At 43.2% G+C, this 23,822-nt stretch overlaps 1 protein-coding gene across 1 annotated transcript in view; it reads left to right on the plus strand.

Moving 5' to 3' along the window:
* Window positions 1–19,164, plus strand: part of oma1 (OMA1 zinc metallopeptidase) — a 101,836-nt gene extending 82,672 nt beyond the window's left edge. Inside the window, exon 9 of the mRNA XM_030371863.1 lies at window positions 18,534–19,164. Within this exon, the coding sequence (XP_030227723.1) occupies window positions 18,534–18,598 (65 nt within the window). The 3' untranslated portion in view covers window positions 18,599–19,164. The remainder of the gene's footprint in view (window positions 1–18,533) is intronic.
* The last annotated feature ends 4,658 nt before the right edge of the window (window positions 19,165–23,822 follow it).

Consider the following 23,822-nt stretch of genomic DNA (forward strand, 5'->3'; position numbering starts at 1 on the left):
CAGCGGGTTCGCTCAAACATCCTTTTCTGAAGAACAGGTTGTTGTGATGATAACGAAAGTGGGGAGAAAGGGAGACATGAAATCTTGTCAGAAATCAGGAGAATTGCGGGAGATTTTTTACAGCGGGAGGAAAACGGGAGAGGATAGTGAATATCGGGAGTCTCCCGGGAAAATCGGGAGGGTTGGCAAGTATGGGGTGGGGGCCTGCACGCGAGTGAGACCATGTTGGGGGTTGCCGGGGTAACCGGGGTTTGTTTTTGTGTCGGTTTTCTGCCGTTGGTTACAATGTTACGTTTTTCAGTGACCTGGTTTTGGTTCATTAAAACTACCTTAAACTACTAATGACTCGACATCATTATGTCACCGGCGAGGTCGTTACAATATATTGATCCATTTATTCAAAAGATCCAAAGACAAAGAACAGATTACGGTATCATTTTTATTATTAATATTCTAATGTAACAGACTGTTCTGCGTTTAGTCTGGAAAAGGAGGTGTGTCCCTCGTGAGTTGCCGTAAGGGGGAAGTTCGGGGAAGGTTACGGGTGATGTGTTGTGTGGGGGAGGGGTGATTAAAGTGAAGCAGAGTTGGCTGCTGAACGCACTACCTCGTCTCTGGTCCCGTCCTTTGTTTTGTATAATAATTAGTACAGTATAGTTGAACCCAGAACGCTCTTTTACATTGGTGGCAGCGGTGTTCTTCTGTGAACCGCTGTTTGTGTTTAGTTGTGCGTTTTTGTCTGATGCGGCGCCGTGTCGGTGTTAGTTAGTGAGTTATTAGTTTAGCTGCCCCAGTATAGCTAGCTGGCTGACCTCACGTGGAGCATGATAGACGGTTGACATGTGGAGTGCAGACGAGGACCCTTTTAAACCCAGTGCAAGTGTAACGGAACAAATAAAAATATAGCTGCGAGCAGCAATGTGGGTGTCAAGCATAATCGGACTCGGTAGGCTAATTCTGCCGGATGGACGCAATCGGCCAGGGGGCTACATGACGACCGCCTCGGAAATCGGCAATACCGACAGCCGGTGGGATGAGTAAATGGGAAAAGGACCCCACCTAGAGGTAAGGGCGCAATGCAGTCTGCCTGACAGAACAAATGTCACAAATACGTAGGGGTATTCGGAACAATATCCCTCAAAGAGACACAATCTAAAGAAGCATCTGTTCTGGAGGTTGTTCGTGAAGCATCTAATCCAGTGGGAATTGCAGTTTATATTGTAGGTGGGCGCAATGGTGAACATAGTCATTGTTGCATTACACATTAAGTACCGCTTATCGCCACACGAGTGCAGTGTCTACCCATTAATGAGCGCCGTCACGTTTGATTGCCTGTCACGGCCAAACGGTTTTGAATTTGAGAAATCTGTTTAACACATTTGTTCAGCTTGGTCGGAAGATCATATATGCCAAGTTTCATGAAGATTGGACATAATTTGTGGCCTGTGGACATTTTCAACTGATTTTGACAACTTTCAACATGGCGGCCAAGTTCTGATGTTGCAATGAGAAATAATTCATAAGCTACATAAGGAGGTCTGGCAGTATCCTCAGACATTAAAAATAAGTTTGAAATGTACTCATGTGAAGAGAGAGAAGTTAAAACACTTCTTCATTAATTATAGCGCCCCCTAGAGGTCAATGGTCACCAAATTCATTGAGTGTCCCCCTGATGATGTTATGGGTCTATGTATCAAGTTTGGTTATGATATGTCAAAGGGCTGCCGAGATATTGGCGTGTTTCCGGTTTGCCGGCTTCGCGGTCGAATATCATTAGCTGTCGCGGATATTTCTGCAAGAAATAATATATTAGCTATACGGGGAGGTCTGATAGTATCACTAGTCATTGAAAATAAGTTTTAAATGTACTCATGTGAAGAGAGAGGAGTCAAAACACATCGACATTAATAACAGCGCCCCCTAGAGGTCAAATCTCACCAGATTCATTCAGTGTCACCTTTATGGGGTCATGGGTCTATGTACCAAGGTTGGTTATGATGTCACAAATACATAGGGGTATTCGGAACAATATCCCTAAAAGAGACACAATGTAAACAAGCATCCGTTCTGGAGGTGGTTCCTGAAGCATCTAATCCAGTGGGAATTGCAGTTTATATTGTAAGATGGCGGAATGGTAAATATAGTAATTGTTGCATTATACATTAAGTACCGCTTGTCGCCACACGAGTGCAGTGTCTACCCATTAATGAGCGCCACACGAGTGCAGTGTCTACCCTTTAATGAGCGCCGTCAAGTTTGATTGGCTCTCACGGCCAAACGGTTTTGAATTTGAGAAAGCTGTTTGATACATTTGTTCAGCTTGGTCTGAAGATCATATATGCCAAGTTCCATGAAGATTGGACATAATTTGTGGCCTGTGGAAATTTACAACTGATTTTGACAACTTTCAACATGTTGGCCAAGTTCTGATGTTGCCATGAGAAATAATTTATAAGCTACATAACGAGGTCTGGCAGTATCCTCAGACATTAAAAATAAGTTTAAAATGTACTCATGTGAAGAGAGAGGAGTTAAAACACTTCTTCATTAATTATAGCGCCCCCTAGAGGTCAAAGGTCACCAAATTCATTGAGTGTCACCGGGATGGGGTCATGGGTCTATGTATCAAGTTTTCAATTTGTGGCCTGTCACACCACAATTCAGTAGGTGTCCCTATGATGATGTTATGGGTCTATATATCAAGTTTGGTTATGATATGTCAAAGGGCTGCTGAGATATTGGCGTGTTTCCGGTTTGGGGGGTTCGCGGTCGAATATCATTGGCTGTCGCGGTTATTTCTGCAAGAAGTAATATATGAGCTATATGGGGAGGTCTGAAAGTATCACTAGACATTGAAAATAAGTTTTAAATACACTCATGTGAAGAGAGAGGAGTCAAAACACATCGACATTAATAACAGCGCCCCCTAGAGGTCAAAGGTCACCAAATTCATTCAGTGCAACCTTTATGGGGTCATGGGTCTATATACCAAGGTTGGTTATGATATGTCAAAGGGCTGCTGAGATATAGGCTTACATCCGGTTTGGCGGCTTTGCCGCCAAATTCGATTGGCTGTAGCGGGCAAACAGTTTTGAATTTGACAAATCAATTTGATGTTTTGTATCAAGCATGGCCATAAGATCATGTGTGCCAAGTTTCGAGATGATTGGACAAGATTTGTGATAGAAGTAGCATTTTGATGGTTTTTGACATAAACCAAGATGGCGGAAATATACGTCATGGCGCAATAACGTCATAGGGTTTGTTGAACTGGGCTTGGTTCAAGGATTCCAACGATACCTGGTTTGTGAATATTGGTCAAATAGGTCGAAAGTTATGAACATGAATGCATGTCCAATTTTGACCTGTTGGTGGCGCTAGAGCTGTGGGGCTAGCGTCCTGAGATTGGGTTAATGGGCTAATGGGGCTGTCTTGAACCAGTGTGCCAGATTTCACAACTTTTCACCAAGCGGTTCTATGGGCTGCCATTGACTCCAATGGCAGCATAATAATAATAATAATAATAAGAAGAATTCGTACAATAACAATAGGTTGTCTCGCAACATAGTTGCTTGACACCCAAATATAGCTGCGAGCAGCAATGTGGGTGTCAAGCATAATCGGACTCGGTAGGCTAATTCTGCCGGATGGACGCAATCGGCCAGGGGGCTACATGACGACCGCCTCGGAAATCGGCAATACCGACAGCCGGTGGGATGAGTAAATGGGAAAAGGACCCCACCTAGAGGTAAGGGCGCAATACAGTCTGCCTGACAGAACAAATGTCACAAATACATAGGGGTATTCGGAACAATATCTCTAAAAGAGACACAATGTAAACAAGCATCCGTTCTGGAGGTGGTTCGTGAAGCATCTAATCCAGAGGGAATTGCAGTTTATATAGTAGGTGGGCGGAATGGTAAATTTAGTCATTGTTGCATTATACATTAAGTACCGCTTGACGCCACACGAGTGCAGTGTCTGCCCATTGATGAGCGCCACACGAGTGCAGTGTCTACCCATTAATGACCAACGTCAAGTTTGATTGGCTGTCACGGCCAAACGGTTTTGAATTTGAGAAAGCTGTTTAATACATTTGTTCAGCTTGGTCGGAAGATCATATATGCAAAGTTTCATGAAGATTGGACATAATTTGTGGCCTGTGGGAATTTACAACTAATTTTGACAACTTTCAACATGGCGGCCAAGTTCTGATGTTACAATGAGAAATAATTTATAAGCTATATAAGGAGGTCTGGCAGTATCCTCAGACATTAGAAATAAGTTTGAAATGTACTCATGTGAAGAGAGAGGAGTTAAAACACGTCTTCATTAATTATAGCGCCCCCTAGAGGTCAATGGTCACCAAATTCATTTAGCGTCCCCATGATGATGTTATAGGTCTATGTTTCAAGTTTGGTTATGATTTGTCAAAGGGATGCTGAGAAATTGCCGTGTTTCCGGTTTGGCGGCTTCGCGGTCGAATATCATTGGCTGTCGCGGATATTTCTGTGAGAAATAATATACTAGCTATACGGGGAGGTCTGATAGTATCACTAGACATTGAAAATAAGTTTTAAATGTACTCATGTGAAGAGAGAGGAGTCAAAACACATCGACATTAATAACAGCGCCCCCTAGAGGTCAAATCTCACCAAATTTATTCAGTGTCACCTTTCTGGGGTCATGGGTCTATGTACCAAGGTTGGTTATGATATGTCAAAGGGCTGCTGAGATATGGGCTTACATCCGGTTTGGCGGCTATGCCGCCAAATTTGATTTGCTGTAGCGGGCAAACGGTTTTGAATCAATCGATCAATTCGATGTTTTGCATCAAGCATTGCCGGATGATCATGTGTGCCAAGTTTCGAGATGATTGGACAAGATTTGTGATATAGGTAGCACTTTGAAGGTTTATGACATAAACCAAGATGGCGGAAATATACGTCATGGCGCAATGACGTCATAGGGTGTGTTGAACTGGGCTTGGTTCAAGAAATCCAATGATACCTGGTTTGTGAATATTGGTCAAATAGGTCGAAAGTTATGAACATTAATGCATGTCCAACTTTGACCTGTTGGTGGCGCTAGAGCTGTTGGGCTAGCGACCTGAGATTGGCTCAATAAGCTAATGGGGCTGTCCTGAACCAGTGTGCCAAATTTCACAACTTTTCACCAAGCGGTTCTATGGGCTGCCATTGACTCCAATGGCAGCATAATAATAATAATAATAATAATAATAAATATAGCTGCGAGCAGCAATGTGGGTGTCAAGCATAATCGGACTCGGTAGGCTAATTCTGCCGGATGGACGCAATCGGCCAGGGGGGTACATGACGACCGCCTCGGAAATCGGCAATACCGACAGCCGGTGGGATGAGTAAATGGGAAAAGGACCCCACCTAGAGGTAAGGGCGCAATACAGTCTGCCTGACAGAACAAATGTCACAAATACATAGGGGTATTCGGAACAATATCTCTTAAAGAGACACAATGTAAACAAGCATCCGTTCTGGATGTGGTTCGTGAAGCATCTAATCCAGAGGGAATTGCAGTTTATATAGTAGGTGGGCGGAATGGTAAATTTAGTCATTGTTGCATTATACATTAAGTACCGCTTGACGCCACACGAGTGCAGTGTCTGCCCATTAATGAGCGCCACACGAGTGCAGTGTCTACCCATTAATGAGCAACGTCAAGTTTGATTGGCTGTCACGGCCAAACGGTTTTGAATTTGAGAAAGCTGTTTAATACATTTGTTCAGCTTGGTCGGAAGATCATATATGCAAAGTTTCATGAAGATTGGACATAATTTGTGGCCTGTGGGAATTTACAACTAATTTTGACAACTTTCAACATGGCGGCCAAGTTCTGATGTTACAATGAGAAATAATTTATAAGCTATATAAGGAGGTCTGGCAGTATCCTCAGACATTAGAAATAAGTTTGAAATGTACTCATGTGAAGAGAGAGGAGTTAAAACACGCCTTCATTAATTATAGCGCCCCCTAGAGGTCAATGGTCACCAAATTCATTAAGCGTCCCCATGATGATGTTATGGGTCTATGTTTCAAGTTTGGTTATGATTTGTCAAAGGGATGCTGAGAAATTGCCGTGTTTCCGGTTTGGCGGCTTCGCGGTCGAATATCATTGGCTCTCGCGGATATTTCTGCGAGAAATAATATACTAGCTATACGGGGAGGTCTGATAGTATCACTAGACATTGAAAATAAGTTTTAAATGTACTCATGTGAAGAGAGAGGAGTCAAAACACATCGACATTAATAACAGCGCCCCCTAGAGGTCAAATCTCACCAAATTTATTCAGTGTCACCTTTCTGGGGTCATGGGTCTATGTACCAAGGTTGGTTATGATATGTCAAAGGGCTGCTGAGATATGGGCTTACATCCGGTTTGGCGGCTATGCCGCCAAATTTGATTTGCTGTAGCGGGCAAACGGTTTTGAATCAATCGATCAATTCGATGTTTTGTATCAAGCATGGCCAGAAGATCATGTGTGCCAAGTTTCGAGATGATTGGACAAGATTTGTGATAGAAGTAGCATTTGAGGGTTTTTGACATAAACCAAGATGGCGGACATATACGTCATGGCGCAATGACGTCATAGGGTGTGTTGAACTGGGCTTGGTTCAAGGAATCCAATGATACCTGGTTTGTGAATATTGGTCGAATAAGTCGAAAGTTATGAACATGAATGCATGTCCAACTTTGACCTGTTGGTGGCGCTAGAGCTGTTGGGCTAGCGACCTGAGATTGGCTTAATGGGTTAATGGGGCTGTCCTGAACCATTGTGCCAAATTTCACAACTTTTCGCCAAGCGGTTCTATGGGCTGCCATTGACTCCAATGGCAGCATAATAATAATAATAAATATAGCTGCGAGCAGCAATGTGGGTGTCAAGCATAATCGGACTCGGTAGGCTAATTCTGCCGGATGGACGCAATCGGGCCAGGGGGGTACATGACGACCGCCTCGGAAATCGGCAATACCGACAGCCGGTGGGATGAGAAATGGGAAAAGGACCCCACCTAGAGGTCAAGGGCGCAATACAGTCTGCCTGACAGAACAAATGTCACAATACATAGGGGTATTCGGAACAATATCTCTAAAGAGACACAATGTAAAACAAGCACCCGTTCTGGAGGTGGTTCGTGAAGCATCTAATCCATCGGGAATTGAAGTTATATTGTAAATCGGCGTAATGTAAATATAGTCATTGTTGTAGTATACATTAAGTACCGCTTGTCGCCACACGAGTGCAGTGTCTACCCATTAATGAGCGTCGTCAAGTTTGATTGGCTGTCACGGCCAGAACGGTTTTGAATTTGAGAAAGCGGTTTGATACATTTGTTCAGCTTGGTCGGAAGATCATTTTTGCCAAGTTCTATGAAGATTGGACATTGTAGTGTTCTCGTGCAGTGTGTTGTAACCCTGACTTAACACAGAGTTAAACCGTAGCCAATGAAGACAGAGTCGTAGTAAGGTTGACCATTTACTGTCACAATTTCCTCATGAACAGACGGTGAAAACTGCAAATAAAAGAATACAAAAATACTGAATGTACATTTGACTAAACAGCATGTTGTACATATTTGTAAATAATAATATGAACGTGTCTAACACTGCATGAAGACATTCTGATGCCAATTGCATTGATTTTAGTTTGTACACAAGTGCTAACCAAAACGTTTTTAAACAACACATCAAACATTATTTTTAAATAATCCACTCTAATATATTATCTTAAACATGTCTTGCATTGATTAAACAAACTTACGGCATTGCCTCTTAGATGCTTTTCATGTGGATGCTAGCGGATTACAATCAGAAGATGCACATGTCTGCCATTCCTTCTACAGAGGTAAGATTTTTAACAGGAAATTACGTCACAGGAAGTGACTAAACCGGAAGTGGAAATAATAACAAACCTAAAACGGCAAAAATAATATGAATTTATACATTGGCTTATTTTAACTGTAAAGTAATTATTCACATCCGTTTTTACATATACATATTTAAGAAATCAATGTAAGAATATTAAATGAGTGCCAGGAGAGACAACACAGACATAATTTGTGGCCTGTGGAAATTTTCAACTGATTTTGACAACTTGCAACACTGGCTGGCCCAGTTCTGATGTTGCAATGAGAAATAATTCATAAGCTATATGAGGAGGACTGACAGTATCCTCACACATTGAAAATAAGTTTGAAATCTACTCATGTGATGAGAGAGGAGTTAAAACACGTCTTCATTAATTATAGCGCCCCCTAGAGGTCAATGGTCACCAAATTCAGTAGGTGTCCCCATGATGATGTTATGGGTCTATATATCAAGTTTGGTTATGATATGTCAAAGGGCTGCTGAGATATTGGCGTGCTTCCGGTTTGGGGGGTTCGCGGGTCGAATAACATTGGCTGTCGCGGATATTTCTGCAAGAAATAATATACTGAGCTATATGGGGAGGTCTGAATAGTATCACTAGACATTGAAAATAAGTTTTAAATACACTCATGTGAAGAGAGAGGAGTCAAAACACATCGACATTAATAACAGCGCCCCCTAGAGGTCAAAGGTCACCAAATTCATCAGTGCAACCTTTATGGGGTCATGGGTCTATATACCAAGGTTGGTTATGATATGTCCAAGGGCTGCTGAGATATAGGCTTACATCCGGTTTGGCGGCTTCGCCGCCAAATTTGATTGGCTGTAGCGGGCAAACAGTTTTGAATTTGACAAAGTCTAATCTGATGTTTTGCTATCAAGCATGGCCAATAAGATAATTTGTGCCAAGTTTCGAGATGATTGGACAAGATTGTGATAGAAGTAGCACTTTTGAAGGTTTTTGACATAAACCAAGATGGCGGAAATATACGTCATGGCGCAATGACGTCATAGGGTTTGTTGAACTGGGCTTGGTTCAAGGAATTCCAACGATACCTGGTTTGTGAATATTGGTCAAATAGGTCGAAAGTTATGAACATGAATGCATGTCCAACTTTTGACCTGTTGGTGGCGCTAGAGCTGTGGGGCTAGCGTCCTGAGATTGGGCTTAATGGGCTAATGGGGCTGTCCTGAACAAGTGTGCCAGATTTCACAACTTTTCACCAAGCAATAATAATAATAATAATAAGTTCTATGGGCTTCCATTGACTCCAATGCAGCATAATACCTCATAATAATAATAAGAATTCGTACAATTAACAATAGGTTGTCTCGCAACATAGTTGTTGGACACCCAAGTAATAAGAATTCGTACGAAAACAATAGGTTGGTCTCGCACAACATAGTTGCTTGACACCCAATAAGGAATTCGTACAAATAACAATAGGTTGTGCTCGCAACATAGCTTTGCTTGGACACCCAAATATAGCTGCGAGCCGCAATGTCGGTGTCAAGCGCAATGGGACTCGGTAGGCTAATTCTGCCGGAGGGACGTAATCGGCCAGGGGGGCTACATGACGACCGTCTTCGGAAATCGGCAATACCGACAGCCGGTGGGATGAGCAATTATGTGGGAAAAGGACCCCCACTAGAGGTAAGGGCGCAATGCAGTCTGCCTGGCAGAACAAATGTCACAAATACATAGGGGTATTCGAACAATATCCCTAAAAGAGACACAATGTAAACAAGCATCCGTTCTGGAGGTTGGTTCGTGAAGCATCTAATCCAGTGGGAATTGGCAGTTTATATTGTAGGTGGGCGGAATGGTAAATATAGTCATTGTTGCATTATACATTGATTACCGCTTGTCGCCACACGAGTGCAGTGTCTACCCATTAATGAGCGCCACACGAGTGCAGTGTCTACCCATTAATGAGCGCCGTCCACGTTTGATTGCCTGTCACGGCCAAACGGTTTTGAATTTGAGGAAAGCTGTTTAACACATTTGTTCAACTTGTTCTGAAGATCATATATGCAAAGTCTTATGAAGATTGGACATTATTTGTGGCCTGTGGAAATTTACAACTGATTTTGACAACTTTCAACAACGGTGGCCCAGTTCTGATGTTGCCATGAGAAATAATTCATAAGCTATGTGAGGAGGACTGACAGTATCATCACACATTGAAAATAAGTTTGAAATCTACTCATGTGATGAGAGAGGAGTTAAAACACGTCTTCATTAATTATAGCGCCCCCTAGAGGTCAATGGTCACCAAATTCATGTAGGTGTCCCCCTGATGATGTTATGGGTCTATATATCAAGTTTGGTTATGATATGTCAAAGGGCTGCTGAGATATTGGCGTGTTTTCGGTTTTGGGGGGTTCGCGGTCGAATAATCATTGGCTGTCGCGGTTATTTCTGCAAGAAGTAATATATGAGCTATAATGGGGAGGTATGAAGTATCACTAGACAGTGAAAATAAGTTTTAAATACACTCATGTGAAGAGAGAGGAGTCAAAACACATCGACATTAATAACAGCGCCCCCTAGAGGTCAAAGGTCACCAAATTCATTCAGTGCAACCTTTATGGGGTCATGGGTCTATATACCAAGGTTGGTTATGATATGTCAAAGGGCTGCTGAGATATAGGCTTACATCCGGTTTGGCGGCTTGCCGCCAAATTGATTGGCTGTAGCGGGCAAACAGTTTTGAATTTGACAATCAATTTGATGTTTTGTATCAAGCATGGCCATAAGATGTGTGCCAAGTTTCGAGATGATTGGACAAGATTTGTGATAGAAGTAGCATTTTGATGGTTTTTTGACATAAACCAAGATGGCGGAAATATACGTCATGGCGCAATGACGTCATAGGGTTTGTTGAACTGGGCTTGGTTCAAGGATTCCAACGATACCTGGTTTGTGAATATTGGTCAAATAGGTCGAAAGTTATGAACATGAATGCATGTCCAATTTTGACCTGTTGGTGGCGCTAGAGCTGTGGGGCTAGCGTCCTGAGATTGGGTTAATGGGCTAATGGGGCTGTCTTGAACCAGTGTGCCAGATTTCACAACTTTTCACCAAGCGGTTCTATGGGCTGCCATTGACTCCAATGGCAGCATAATAATAATAATAATAATAATAAGAATTCGTACATAACAATAGGTTGTCTCGCAACATAGTTGCTTGACACCCAATAATAACAATAAGAATTCGTACAATAACATAAATTTGTACGAAACAATAGGTTGTCTCGCAACATAGTTGCTTGACACCCAAATATAGCTGCGAGCAGCAATGTGGGTGTCAAGCGTAATCGGACTCGGTAGGCTAATTCTGCCGGATGGACGCAATCGGCCAGGGGGCTACATGACGACCGCCTCGGAAATCGGCCAATACCGACAGCCGGTGGGATGAGCGTTATTTTACCAAATGGGAAAATTACCCCACCTAGTGGTAAGGGCGCAATACAGTCTGCCTGACACAACAAATGTCACAATACATGGGGCATTCGGAACAATATCCCTAAAAGAGACACAATGTAAACAAGCATCCGTTCTGGAGGTGGTTCGTGAAGCATCTAATCCAGTGGGAATTGCAGTTTATATTGTAGGTGGGCGGAATGGTAAACATAGTCATTCTTGGATTATACATTAAGTACCGCATGTCGCCACACGAGTGCAGGGCCTACCAATTAATGAGCGCCGTCAAGTTTGATTGGCTGTCACAGCCAAACGGATTTGAATTTGAGAAAGCTGTTTGATACATTTGTTCAACTTGGTCTGAAGATCATATATGCCAAGTTCCATGAAGATTGGACATAATTTGTGGCCTGTGGAAATTTACAACTGATTTTGACAACTTTCAACATGGTGGCCAAGTTCTGATGTTGCAATGAGAAATAATTTATAAGATATATGGGGAGGTCCGACAGTATCATTAAACATTGAAAATAAGTTTGAAATGTACTCATGTGAAGCGAGAGGAGTTAGAAACACGTCTCTCATTAATTATAGCGCCCCCTAGTGATCAATGGTCACCAAATCCATTGAGTGTCCCCATGATGATGTTCTGGGTCATGTATCAAGTTTGGTTATGATATGTCAAAGGACTGCTGAGATATTGGCGTGTTTCCGGTTTGCCGGCTTCGCGGTCTGAATATCATTGGCTGTCGCGGATATTTCTGCAAAAAATTAATGTGCTAAGCTATACGGGGAAGGTCTGATAGTATCACTAGACAGTTGAAAATAAATTTTGAAATGTACTCATGTGAAGAGAGAGGAGTCAAAACACATTGACATAATAACAGCGCCCCCTAGAGGTCAAATGTCACCAAATTCATTCAGTGTAACCTTTATGGGTCATGGGTCTAGGTACCAAGGTTGGTTATGATATGTCAAAGGGCTGCTGAGATATGGGCTTACATCCGGTTTGGCGGCTTTGGCCGCCAAATTTGATTGGCTCTAGCGGCGCAAACGGTTTTGAAGTTGAAAGGTCTATCAGATGTTTTGCATCAACGCATGGCCAGAAGATCATTGTCTGCAAGTTTCGAGATGATTGGACAAGATTTGTGATAGAAGTAGCACTTTGAAGGTTTTTGACATAAACCAAGATGGCGGAAATATACGTCATGCGCAATGACGTCATAGGGTTCGTTGAAACTGGGCTTGGTTCAAGGAATCCAATGATACCTGGTTTGTGAATATCTGGTCGAATAGGTCGAAAGTTATGAACATGAATGCATGTCAACTTTGACCTGTTGGTGGCGCTAGAGCTGTTGGGCTAGCGACCTGAGATTGGCTTAATGGGCTAATGGGGCTGTCCTGAACCAGTGTGCCAAATTTCACAACTTTTCGCCAAGCGGTTCTATGGGCTGCCATTGACTCCCATGTCAGGTAAATAATAATAATAATAAGAATTGTACGAAAACAATAGGTTGTCTCGCAACATAGTTGCTTGACACCCAAATATAGCTGCGAGCAGCAATGTGGGTGTCAAGCATTAATCGGACTCGGTAGGCTAATTCTGCCGGATGGACGCAATCGGCCAGGGGGCTACATGACGACCGCCTCGGAAATCGGCAATACCGACAGCCGGTGGGATGAGCGTTATTTTACAATGGGAAAAGTACCCCACCTAGATGGTAAGGGCGCAATACAGTCTGCCTGACACGAACAAATGTCACAAATACAGTAGGGGGCATTCGGAACAATATCCCTAAAAGAGACCACAATGTAAACAAGCATCCGTTCTGGAGGTGGTTCGTGAAGCATCTAATCAGTGGGAATTGCAGTTTATATTGTAGGTGGGCGGAATGGTAAACATAGTCATTCTTGGGATCATACATTAAGTACCGCATGTCGCCACACGAGTGCAGGGCCTACCAATTAATGAGCGCCGTCAAGTTTGATTGGCTGTCACAGCCAAACGGATTTGAATTTGAGAAAGCTGTTTGATACATTTGTTCAACTTGGTCTGAAGATCATATATGCCAAGTTCCATGAAGATTGGACATAATTTGGGCCTGTGGAAATTTACAACTGATTTTGACAACTTTCAACATGGTGGCCAAGTTCTGATGTTGCAATGAGAAATAATTTATAAGATATATGGGGAGGTCCGACAGTATCCTTAACATTGAAAATAAGTTTGAAATGTACTCATGTGAAGCGAGAGGAGTTAGAACACGTCTTCATTAATTATAGCGCCCCCTAGTGGTCAATGGTCACCAATTCATTGAGTGTCCCCATGATGATGTTCTGGGTCATGTATCAAGTTTGGTTATGATATGTCAAAGGACTGCTGAGATATTGGCGTGTTTCCGGTTTGGCGGCTTCGCGGTCGAATATCATTGGCTGTCGCGGATATTTTCTGCAAGAAATAATATACTAGCTATACGGGGACGTTTAATAGTATCACTAGACATTGAAAATAAGTTTTAAATGTACTCATGTGAAGAGAGAGGAGTCAAAACACATCGACATTAATAACAGCGCCCCCTAGCGATCAAATGTCACCAAATTCATTCAGAGTAACCTTTATGGGGTCATGGGTCTATCTACCAAGGTTGGTTATGATATGTCAAAGGGCTGCTGAGATATGGGCTCACATCCGGTTTGGCGGCTTTGCCGCCAAATTTGATTGGCTCTAGCGGACAAACGGTTTTGAAGTTGAAAGGTCTATCAGATGTTTTGCATCAAGCATGGCCAGAAGATCATGTCTGCCAAGTTTCGAGATGATTGGACAAGATTTGTGATAGAAGTAGCACTTTGAAGGTTTTTGACATAAACCAAGATGGCGGAAATATACGTCATGGCGCAATGACGTCATAGGGTTCGTTGAACTGGGCTTGGTTCAAGGAATCCAATGATACCTGGTTTGTGAATATCGGTCGAATAGGTCGAAAGTTATGAACATGAATGCATGTCCAACTTTGACCTGTTGGTGGCGCTAGAGCTGTTGGGCTAGCGACCTGAGATTGGCTTAATGGGCTAATGGGGCTGTCCTGAACCAGTGTGCCAATTTCACAACTTTCGCCAAGCGGTTCTATGGGCTGGCCATTGACTCCCATGTCAGGTAAATAATAATAATAATAAGAATTCGTACGAAAACAATAGGTTGTCTCGCAACATAGTTGCTTGACACCCAAATATAGCTGCGAGCAGCAATGTGGGTGTCAAGCATAATCGGACTCGGTAGGCTAATTCTGCCGGATGGACGCAATCGGCCAGGGGGCTACATGACGACCGCCTCGGAAATCGGCAATACCAACAGCCGGTGGGATGAGTAAATGGGAAAAGGACCCCACCTAGAGGTAAGGGCGCAATGCAGTCTGCCTGACAGAACAAATGTCACAAATACGTAGGGGTATTCGGAACAATACCCCTAAAAGAGACACAATGTAAAGAAGCATCCGTTCTGGAGGTTGTTCGTGAAGCATCTAATCCAGTGGGAATTGCAGTTTATATTGTAGGTGGGCGGAATGGTGAATATAGTCATTGTTGCATCATACATTAAGTACCGCTTGTCGCCACACGAGTGCAGTGTCTACCCATTAATGAGCGCCGTCAAGTTTGATTGGCTGTCACGGCCAAACGGTTTTGAATTTGAGAAAGCTGTTTAATAAACTTGTTCAGCTTGGTCGGAAGATCATATATGCCAAGTTTCATGAAGATTGGACATAATATGCGGCCTGTGGAAATTTTCAACTGATTTTGACAACTTTCAACATGGCGGCCAAGTTCTGATGTTGCAATGAGAAATAATTCATAAGCTACATAAGGAGGTCTGGCAGTATCCTCAGACATTAAAAATAAGTTTGAAATGTACTCATGTGAAGATGAGAGAAGTTAAAACACTTCTTCATTAATTATAGCGCCCCTTAGAGATCAATGGTCACCAAATTCATTGAGTGTCCCCCTGATGATGTTATGGGTCTATGTATCAAGTTTGGTTATGATATGTCAAAGGCTGCGAGATATTGGCGTGTTTCCGGTTTGCCGGATTCGCGGTCGAATAATCATTGGCTGTCAAGGATATTTCTGCAAGAAATAATGTGCTAACCATACGGGAAGGTCTGATAGTATCACCAGACGTTAATAATAAATTGAAATGTACTCATGTGAAGAGAGAGGAGTCAAAACACATTGACCATAATAACAGCGCCCCCTAGAGGTCAAATGTCACCAAATTCATTCAGTGTAACCTTTTATGGGGTCATGGGTCTAGGTACCAAGGTTGGTTATGATATGTCAAAGGGCTGCTGAGATATGGGCTTACATCCGGTTTGGCGGCTTGGCTGCCAAATTTGATTGGCTCTAGCGGGGCAAACGGTTTTGAAGTTGAAAGGTCTATCAGATGTTTTGCATCAAGCATGGCCAAGAAGATCATTTGTGCCAAGTTTCGAGATGATTGGACAAGATTTGTGATAGAAGTAGCACTTTGAAGGTTTTTGACATAACCAAGATGGCGGAAATATACGTCATGGCGCAATGACGTCATTAGGTGTTCGTTGAACTGGGCTTGGTTCAAGGAATCCAATGATACCTGGTTTGTGAATATTGGTTCGAATAGGTCGAAAGTTATGAACATGAATGCATGTCCAACTTTGACCTGTTGTGTGGCGCTAGAGCTGTTGGGCTAGCGACCTGAGATTGGCTTAATGGGCTAATGGGGCCTGTCCTGAACCAGTGTGCCAAATTTCACAACTTTTCGCCAAGCGGTTCTATGGGCTGCCATTGACTCCCATGTCAGGTAAATAATAATAATAAGAAGAATTCGTACGAAAACAATAGGTTGTCTCGCAACATAGTTGCTTGACACCCAAATATAGATGCTTTTCACCAAATGATGATGTTTTTCTTTCTCTGCCTGTGCTGTGTATGCTTGCGTTGTCCCCCTTGTCTGTAATACCCCCCCCCCACTTCTTTGCCTGTATATGTACATGTGTCCTGCTTGTACTGTCCCCCTGTCTGTAATACCCCCCCCCCCCCCCCCCCTCTATGACTTTGTAATCTGCGACTTTGGGTACCTGAAAAGCGCATTATAAAATGAAGATATTATTATATTATTATTATTATTAGATGCGAGCAGCAATGTGGGTGTCAAGCATAATCGGACTCGGTAGGCTAATTCTGCCGGATGGACGCAATCGGCCAGGGGGCTACATGACGACCGCCTCGGAAATCGGCAATACCGACAGCCGGTGGGATGAGTAAATGGGAAAAGGACCCCACCTAGAGGTAAGGGCGCAATGCAGTCTGCCTGACAGAACAAATGTCACAAATACGTAGGGGTATTCGGAACAATACCCCTAAAAGGGACACAATGTAAAGAAGCATCCGTTCTGGAGGTTGTTCGTGAAGCATCTAATCCAGTGGGAATTGCAGTTTATTTTGTAGGTGGGCGGAATGGTGAATATAGTCATTGTTGCATTATACATTAAGTACCGCTTGTCGCCACACGAGTGCAGTGTCTACCCATTAATGAGCGCCGTCAAGTTTGATTGGCTGTCACGGCCAAACGGTTTTGAATTTGAGAAAGCTGTTTAATACACTTGTTCAGCTTGGTCGGAAGATCATATATGCCAAGTTTCATGAAGATTGGACATAATATGTGGCCTGTGGAAATTTACAACTGATTTTGACAACTTTCAACATGGCGGCCAAGTTCTGATGTTGCAATGAGAAATAATTTTAAAGCTATATAAGGAGGTCTGGCAGTATCCTCAGACATTAAAAATAAGTTTGAAATGTACTCATGTGAAGAGAGAGGAGTTAAAACACGTCTTCATTAATTATAGCGCCCCCTAGAGGTCAATGGTCACCAAATTCATTACGTGTCCCCAAGATGATGTTATGGGTCTATGTAACAAGTTTGGTTATGATATGTCAAAGGGATGCTTAGATATTGGCGTGTTTCCGGTTTGGCGGATTTGCGGTTGAATATCATTGGCTGTCGCGGATATTTCTGCAAGAAATAATATACTAGCTATACGGGGAGGTCTAATAGTATCACTAGACATTGAAAATAAGTTTTAAATGTACTCATGTGAAGAGAACGGAGTCAAAACACATCGACATTAATAACAGCGCCACCTAGCGGTCAAAAGTCACCAAATTCATCCAGTGTAACCTTTATGGAGTCATGGGTTCTATGTACCAAGGTTGGTTATGATATGTCCAAGGGCTGCTGAGATATGGGCTTACATCCGGTTTGGCGGCTTGGCTGCCAAATTTGATTGGCTCTAGCGGGCAAACGGTTTTGAAGTTGAAAGGTCTATCAGATGTTTTGCATCAAGCATGGCCAGAAGATTTGTGATAGAAGTAGCACTTTGAAGGTTTTTGACATAAACCAAGATGGCGGAAACATACGTCATGGCGCAATGACGTCATAGGGTTTGTTGAACTGGGCTTGGTTCAAGGAATCCAATGATACCTGGTTTGTGAATATTGGTCGAATAGGTCGAAAGTTATGAACATGAATGCATGTCCAACTTTGACCTGTTGGTGGCGCTAGAGCTGTTGGGCTATTTACCTGAGATTGGCTAAATGGGCTAATGGGGCTGTCCTGAACAAGTGTGCCAAATTTCACAACTTTTCGCCAAGCGGTTCTATGGGCTGCCATTGACTCCAATGGCAGCATAATAATAATAATAATAATAGGAATTCGTACAATAACAATAGGTTGTCTCGCAACATAGTTGCTTGACACCCAATAATAAGAATTAGTACGAAAACAATAGGTTGTCTCGCAACATAGTTGCTTGACACCCAATAATAATAGGAATTCGTACAAAAACAATAGGTTGTCTCGCAACATAGTTGCTTGACACCCAATGAGTATGTATATAGTTAAATCCTGTATCATTGGGTCAAGACTTTTATTTTGATATGTTGCTAATGTTGTATTCCGGATATCCTGCAGCAGAAAAGACGGTAACTGCTGCCGGTAGGTTGAGCATAAAACGTGTCTGCATGAAACATTTATAAAAGTAATTTTATCATTGTCACTTATCTGTAAACGGTTGTTTAATACACTCTTCATATAGTTGGCATTGTATTGTTTCTTTTATTTGAGTTTTGATTTTCGTTTGCATTTGTAATATTGTATGTATTTTGTCTAGGCGGACCAGGAAATGCTCTAAACCTGTCCTTTATGTTGCTGACCCATTGTGCAGGTAACCGATAGGTTGTTTTAGTTACATGTATGTTTATAATCCCACTTGTGGCGTTGCTAGCATTCAAAATCTAGAATGTCTAGCTAGCCGGTCCCGCCATTTTTACATGCAATACCGCCGGTCGCCACATGAGGGGAGGGATCACCTGTTTATGCGCTCTGTTTAGCGCGACTCTGTTTTAAATATATATAATAAATTATAGAGCAGAAAAGACGGTAACTGCTGCCGGCGGACCAGGAAATGCTCTAAACCTGTCCTTTATGTTGCTGACCCATTGTGCAGGCAATAAAACCGATGCATCCAATGCTGAGCGTCCGAGTCCAATGCTTGAAGGAAACAAAACACAACGCAGGTTACAGTGGTGCCGTGATCCCGGATTCAACTGATTGGTCGCTGACCAACAACCCTTACCGGAGTGCCTGTTACCATTCCCACACTGGAGATCAGCTGAGAACACTTGGGTATTGTGTTATATTTGGGGAACTGTAGAATATTTGAAATGTTATGAGTAGATATTAATGTGACTGTTTTAGTGAACATCGACATTTTGTATTTTTTTATTACAATTTTATTTTTATTTTTTCTCTCCGTCTTTTCCATTGTCATGGCTGGCTCACAGGTTACTGGAGCTCAAGGCTTTCTGACTCCTGTTAGTGTGGGTCGGGGTAGAGGTGTGTTGGGGTTGCCTATCCCTTTCCCTCAGCTTAGTGTGTCTGTGGGTACTACTGTAGGGATGGCAGCGAGGACTCCACGTCCTGTTAGTGACACACCACATGCTGCTCACACAGAACAAACTAGTTTCCCTGCGCAACAGGCCCCCTGCACTTCCACTCCTTTAACTACAGAGGACCTTGTAGGCCAGATGAGTGGCATCGTGCAACACATAGGTCAACAACTAGCAGACAGCATTCTCACACACTTGAGTAGGTCTAGTCCAGCGGCGGCTTTGTCTACTCCAAGTGTACACAGTGGTAGCTACGCTCCAGCTCAGGACTCTGTGTCATCAACTCAGCTACATGTAATGAGTCAGAGGAAGGTGAGAGATCCCCCTACTTTCAGAGGTGAGAATTCAGACTCATTTACTCTTGAAGAGTGGATTGAGCTAATGCAAACATAAAGAAGGGAGGTCTATCTATTGGAGAGCAGGGTGAAGAGATTCTCATCCATTTAAGGGGCAAGGCCAGGCGCGTCGTTAGCAATTGAAAACATCCGGGGCTTTAGCCCGGGGGGGGGGAGCACCGTCCTGACTCCTGCGTGCTACAGTATCTTAATTAATTAAATAATTAATTAATCAATTAATGTATCGATTAATTAATTAAGGGCGCCCCCAACACATAGGTCGCCTATGCCGAGTGCCAGGGCAAAAATAAGACATTAGAATAGCCTATATAGCCTGCGTGCACCTACCCGATGTCAAGAAGCCATCGCTGCTCCGACGGACCTTTCTCCCCCAGCCAGGCAACGGCAAGTAAGTAGTGGTCTGCTTTTATGTTTCATTTTTAAGTTATTACTTATTTTCAGTGTAGGTTTAATGTTACAGATAAAAACATGCTTTATATTTAGTCAGAATTTCAGAGTTCTAATGTTTTCCCGGAATATGCATTCCTAAACTGTTCACGTCAAGTTCTCTTTAAGATCGCATGAGATGATATGTGCTATCGCGCGACCTGTAACCAGGAAGTAAACACTCGCTTGCATGAAATGATATGCGCTATCGCGCGACGTGTAACCAGGATGTAGATTTAAATAATGAAAAAATAATGTTACTTTCTGTTACTTGCTTATGCTGTATGCAAGTTGTTTAAGAAGCTTATCTCCATATAAATCTGAGCTGTACATGAATCTGTTAATGAAGTCTCATTTCGACTCCTTCCTCCACTTCACTATTCATGTTCTGTTGCTTGCAGTTAACTACAGCCGCCCTTCCTGGGTAACGCCACCACCAATCCCTGGTCATCCATTGAAGCCATCTCTCTCACTCTGCACAGTCACACTGTTGCCGCTTCATTCTCATTGTCTCATAATCTCATTATTATGGCTGCTGTGGATGCTTTAAAAAAAAAAAAAAAATTCTCTTAGGTAAAATCAAACCAGTGGGATGTTAGATTGAAAACCTCCAAAGCAATGTATTAAAAATCGAAAGACAGTCCTACGTGAAGTTTCTTTTTTGGGGATTTTCAAAATGAGGTACCAGAATGGATTGTCAACCCACTGTTTCTCAACCCTCTCCGATTATTACTATGAGTAGTAGTATTGCATGCATACAGTACTCACATCAGCGCCTATAGAGGCTGCAACCATTTGCTTCTCAAAAGATTGTAGTGTTTTAGAATGAACAACCAGAGGGACAAGACAAGACTAATTTTGATTGACAAGTTGGCTAGATTTATATATGTATTTATATTATTTTTTTATTTATAAGAATGAAAGAAATTGTGTAATGAAAGAATAAAACAATGATTGATGCATTTTTGTTTGAATAACATCTTGCTCCCGCGGCCAGTGCCAGCGCCGGCATTGCAAGGGGAGGGATATTACGTACATTTGCAGGAGGCGGGATAAGTGCGGCCGCTGTCACTCAGATTTGTTTTGGTTTGACGCAGACAGCATGGAGGCAGAACAGACCGCAGAAGTCAACGCGATCGTCTTCAATGTTGCTGCAACGATGCAGCATATATTCAGAAGAGCAGCCAGTACTTACGTGTATGAAAGCAGCTATATATATATATATATATATATATATATATACACACTTTCTTTTCTTTTTTTTACGGCAGATATCCGGGGCTGATCCCAAAAGATCCGGGGCTATAGCCCCGAATGCCCAGGTCTAACGACGCGCCTGGGCAAGGCCAAGGATGTAGTCAAAGTGGGCATTAAATCAAGTGGCGTTGACATCAGACATAGTCCAGCTTCCATCTTGAGGAAGCATTTCAGTTGCAAGCAGTTTTCACCACTGCCTCTGCAAGACTTCTACACGACCTTCCCTGAACCACGGGAAGATCCCTTTGACTACTGGCTTCGCCTTAACTGTGCTTGCTGATATTGCTGCTGAGTGTCGCCTGGAACAGGGTAAGCAGCAAGACAGCTTGTCCATTGAGGTCACACGTATGTTCATTAGGAAACTGCCCAGATTCAGGTCTATTGCTCACTTTTCGTAATAAGACCATCCACAAGTGGTCAGCTGCAGAAGTGCAAGAAGTTTGGATGAGTACCACTCAGAGAAGGTCATCAGAGCAGCAGGGGTAGGGAAAGATGGGGCTGTTGGGGAGAAGAACGTGGCTGTGTGAACAGGATGGAGGTGAAGAGTAGCCCAGCTGCCCCTGTGTAGCGCTCAGGCAACACCACAGTCCACATCAGCTGATCACTCTGCTATGGAGAGGATGATTGGTATGATGGAGAAGGTTCTTATGAATACTACTCAGTCTAGACCAGCGGATAGAAGGACAAGTGGTCTACCTCGTATTCAAGGTCTTAAAGACACACAGTGTTTAGTTTGCAAAGGACCCCTCTCATTCTGCCTTTGTCACACTGTAAGGATAACAGACTGTGTTTCCAGTGTTTTTCTCCTGACCATGCAAGGGACAGATGTCCACGTAGGGGACAGAGTGCAGCACCCGGTGGCCAGGCGTCAAACTAACAGATCTGCGTTGTGGGGGAGGACCACGTAGATTGTGAAAGTGTGCTTCCCACTTCTAGCTTTGAGGCTTTTTCTGACTATGAAACTCTTAGTCAGTTGTACAGTAGTGATTGTTCGTCAGAGAAGACAGTTATTTTTCAGAATTTGCAGTCAGTTCCCAGGTCTGATCGTTTATTTTACACATCAGTTTCAATAGTGAATGGACTCTCTTCAAAGCGCTTATTGATAGTGGATCCATGGCGTTGTACTCTTAGTGAGTCTGCTGAAGCCATGTTGTTGAAATACATTCCAGGCAATTCAAAGGCAGTCAGCTCAAGATATTGTGATTGTTGGCTGTGGAGGCCATCGTGTCACTCCAACAGCAATCTATGACCTCCAAGTCAGTGTGTACGGTTATTCAATAACTGTTCCCACTTTAGTTGTCACAGGTCAATCTGAGGAGATGATTCTGGGCAGTAATGTCATCAAAAGGCTTTTGACGTGTCTGAGAGAGGCACGGTGGCTATTGGAAGATCACGTCCATGCCCAGCAATAACCAGAGTGATGAATGCTCTCAGTTTTTTGTCCCTTTTCTCCAACACGCAGAGGTGGAGAGGTGAGTCTGTGCCAGACAGAGTGGGCACTGTAAAGCTCATGAGAAGTGTGACATTAGAGCCACAAACAGAGCACCTGATTTGGGGTAAGCTACCCGTGTCTACAGCCTTGTCTGTGGGTAGCACAGTCAATCGTTGAGCCGACCAAGTCAAGATCAAGGGCCTAAGCAGATAATGGTTGGCAGAGTGATCACACCGCTTTGGGGTGATGGCTCCATTCCGATGAAAATTATAAACCCAACCAATCATAGAGTAGTCCTGAGGAGAAATGCTAAGATAGCCGAGTTTTCACCTTGTATTGCTGTGGAAGACCTGCCACAGCCAGAACAGATCAAGGTCAAATGTGCAGTGTACGGACAGCAGCCCCTCAACTCCCAGGTCAGAGGAAGAGATGAAACGTGCCTTGTGCAGTTTGAACCTCCCTGACTCGATCTGGAGGTCTTGTGTGGTGTCAGCACACTGGAAAGACAAGCTGCTCCAGACCATAGAGAGATATGAGTCAATATTCTCAAGAGACAAAATGGACTGTTGGGAGAAGCTAGTGACTTTGTCCATCGCATTCATCTGGCTGATGACCGACCCTTTCGTTTGCCTTACAGGCGTATACCACCAAGCCAGTATGCTAAACTAAGGACGACTGTGAACGACATGGAGGAGAAGGGAATCATTCCCAAGTCACACAGTGGTTATTCATCTCCCCTCGTGCTTGTCTGAAGAAGAATGGCGATTTAAGGATCTGTACAGATTTCAGGTGGTTGAATGCTCGGACGGTCAGAGACGCCTACCCGTTGCCTCACCAGTCTGATGTGTTGGCTGCACTGGGCGGGAATGTCTTCTTTTCCACAATGGATCTGACATCAGGCTATTGCAATGTGCCTTTGCAGGAAGAGCATAAGAAATGTACAGCCTTTTCTTCTCCTTTCGACCTGCACGAGTACAACAGACTGCCTCAGGGTCTCTCAAACAGTCCAGCCACGTTCATGAGAATGATGATGTCATCTT

The sequence above is a fragment of the Gadus morhua genome, chromosome 12 (genome assembly GCF_902167405.1).
Source record: "Gadus morhua chromosome 12, gadMor3.0, whole genome shotgun sequence".
Lineage (NCBI taxonomy): Eukaryota > Metazoa > Chordata > Actinopteri > Gadiformes > Gadidae > Gadus > Gadus morhua.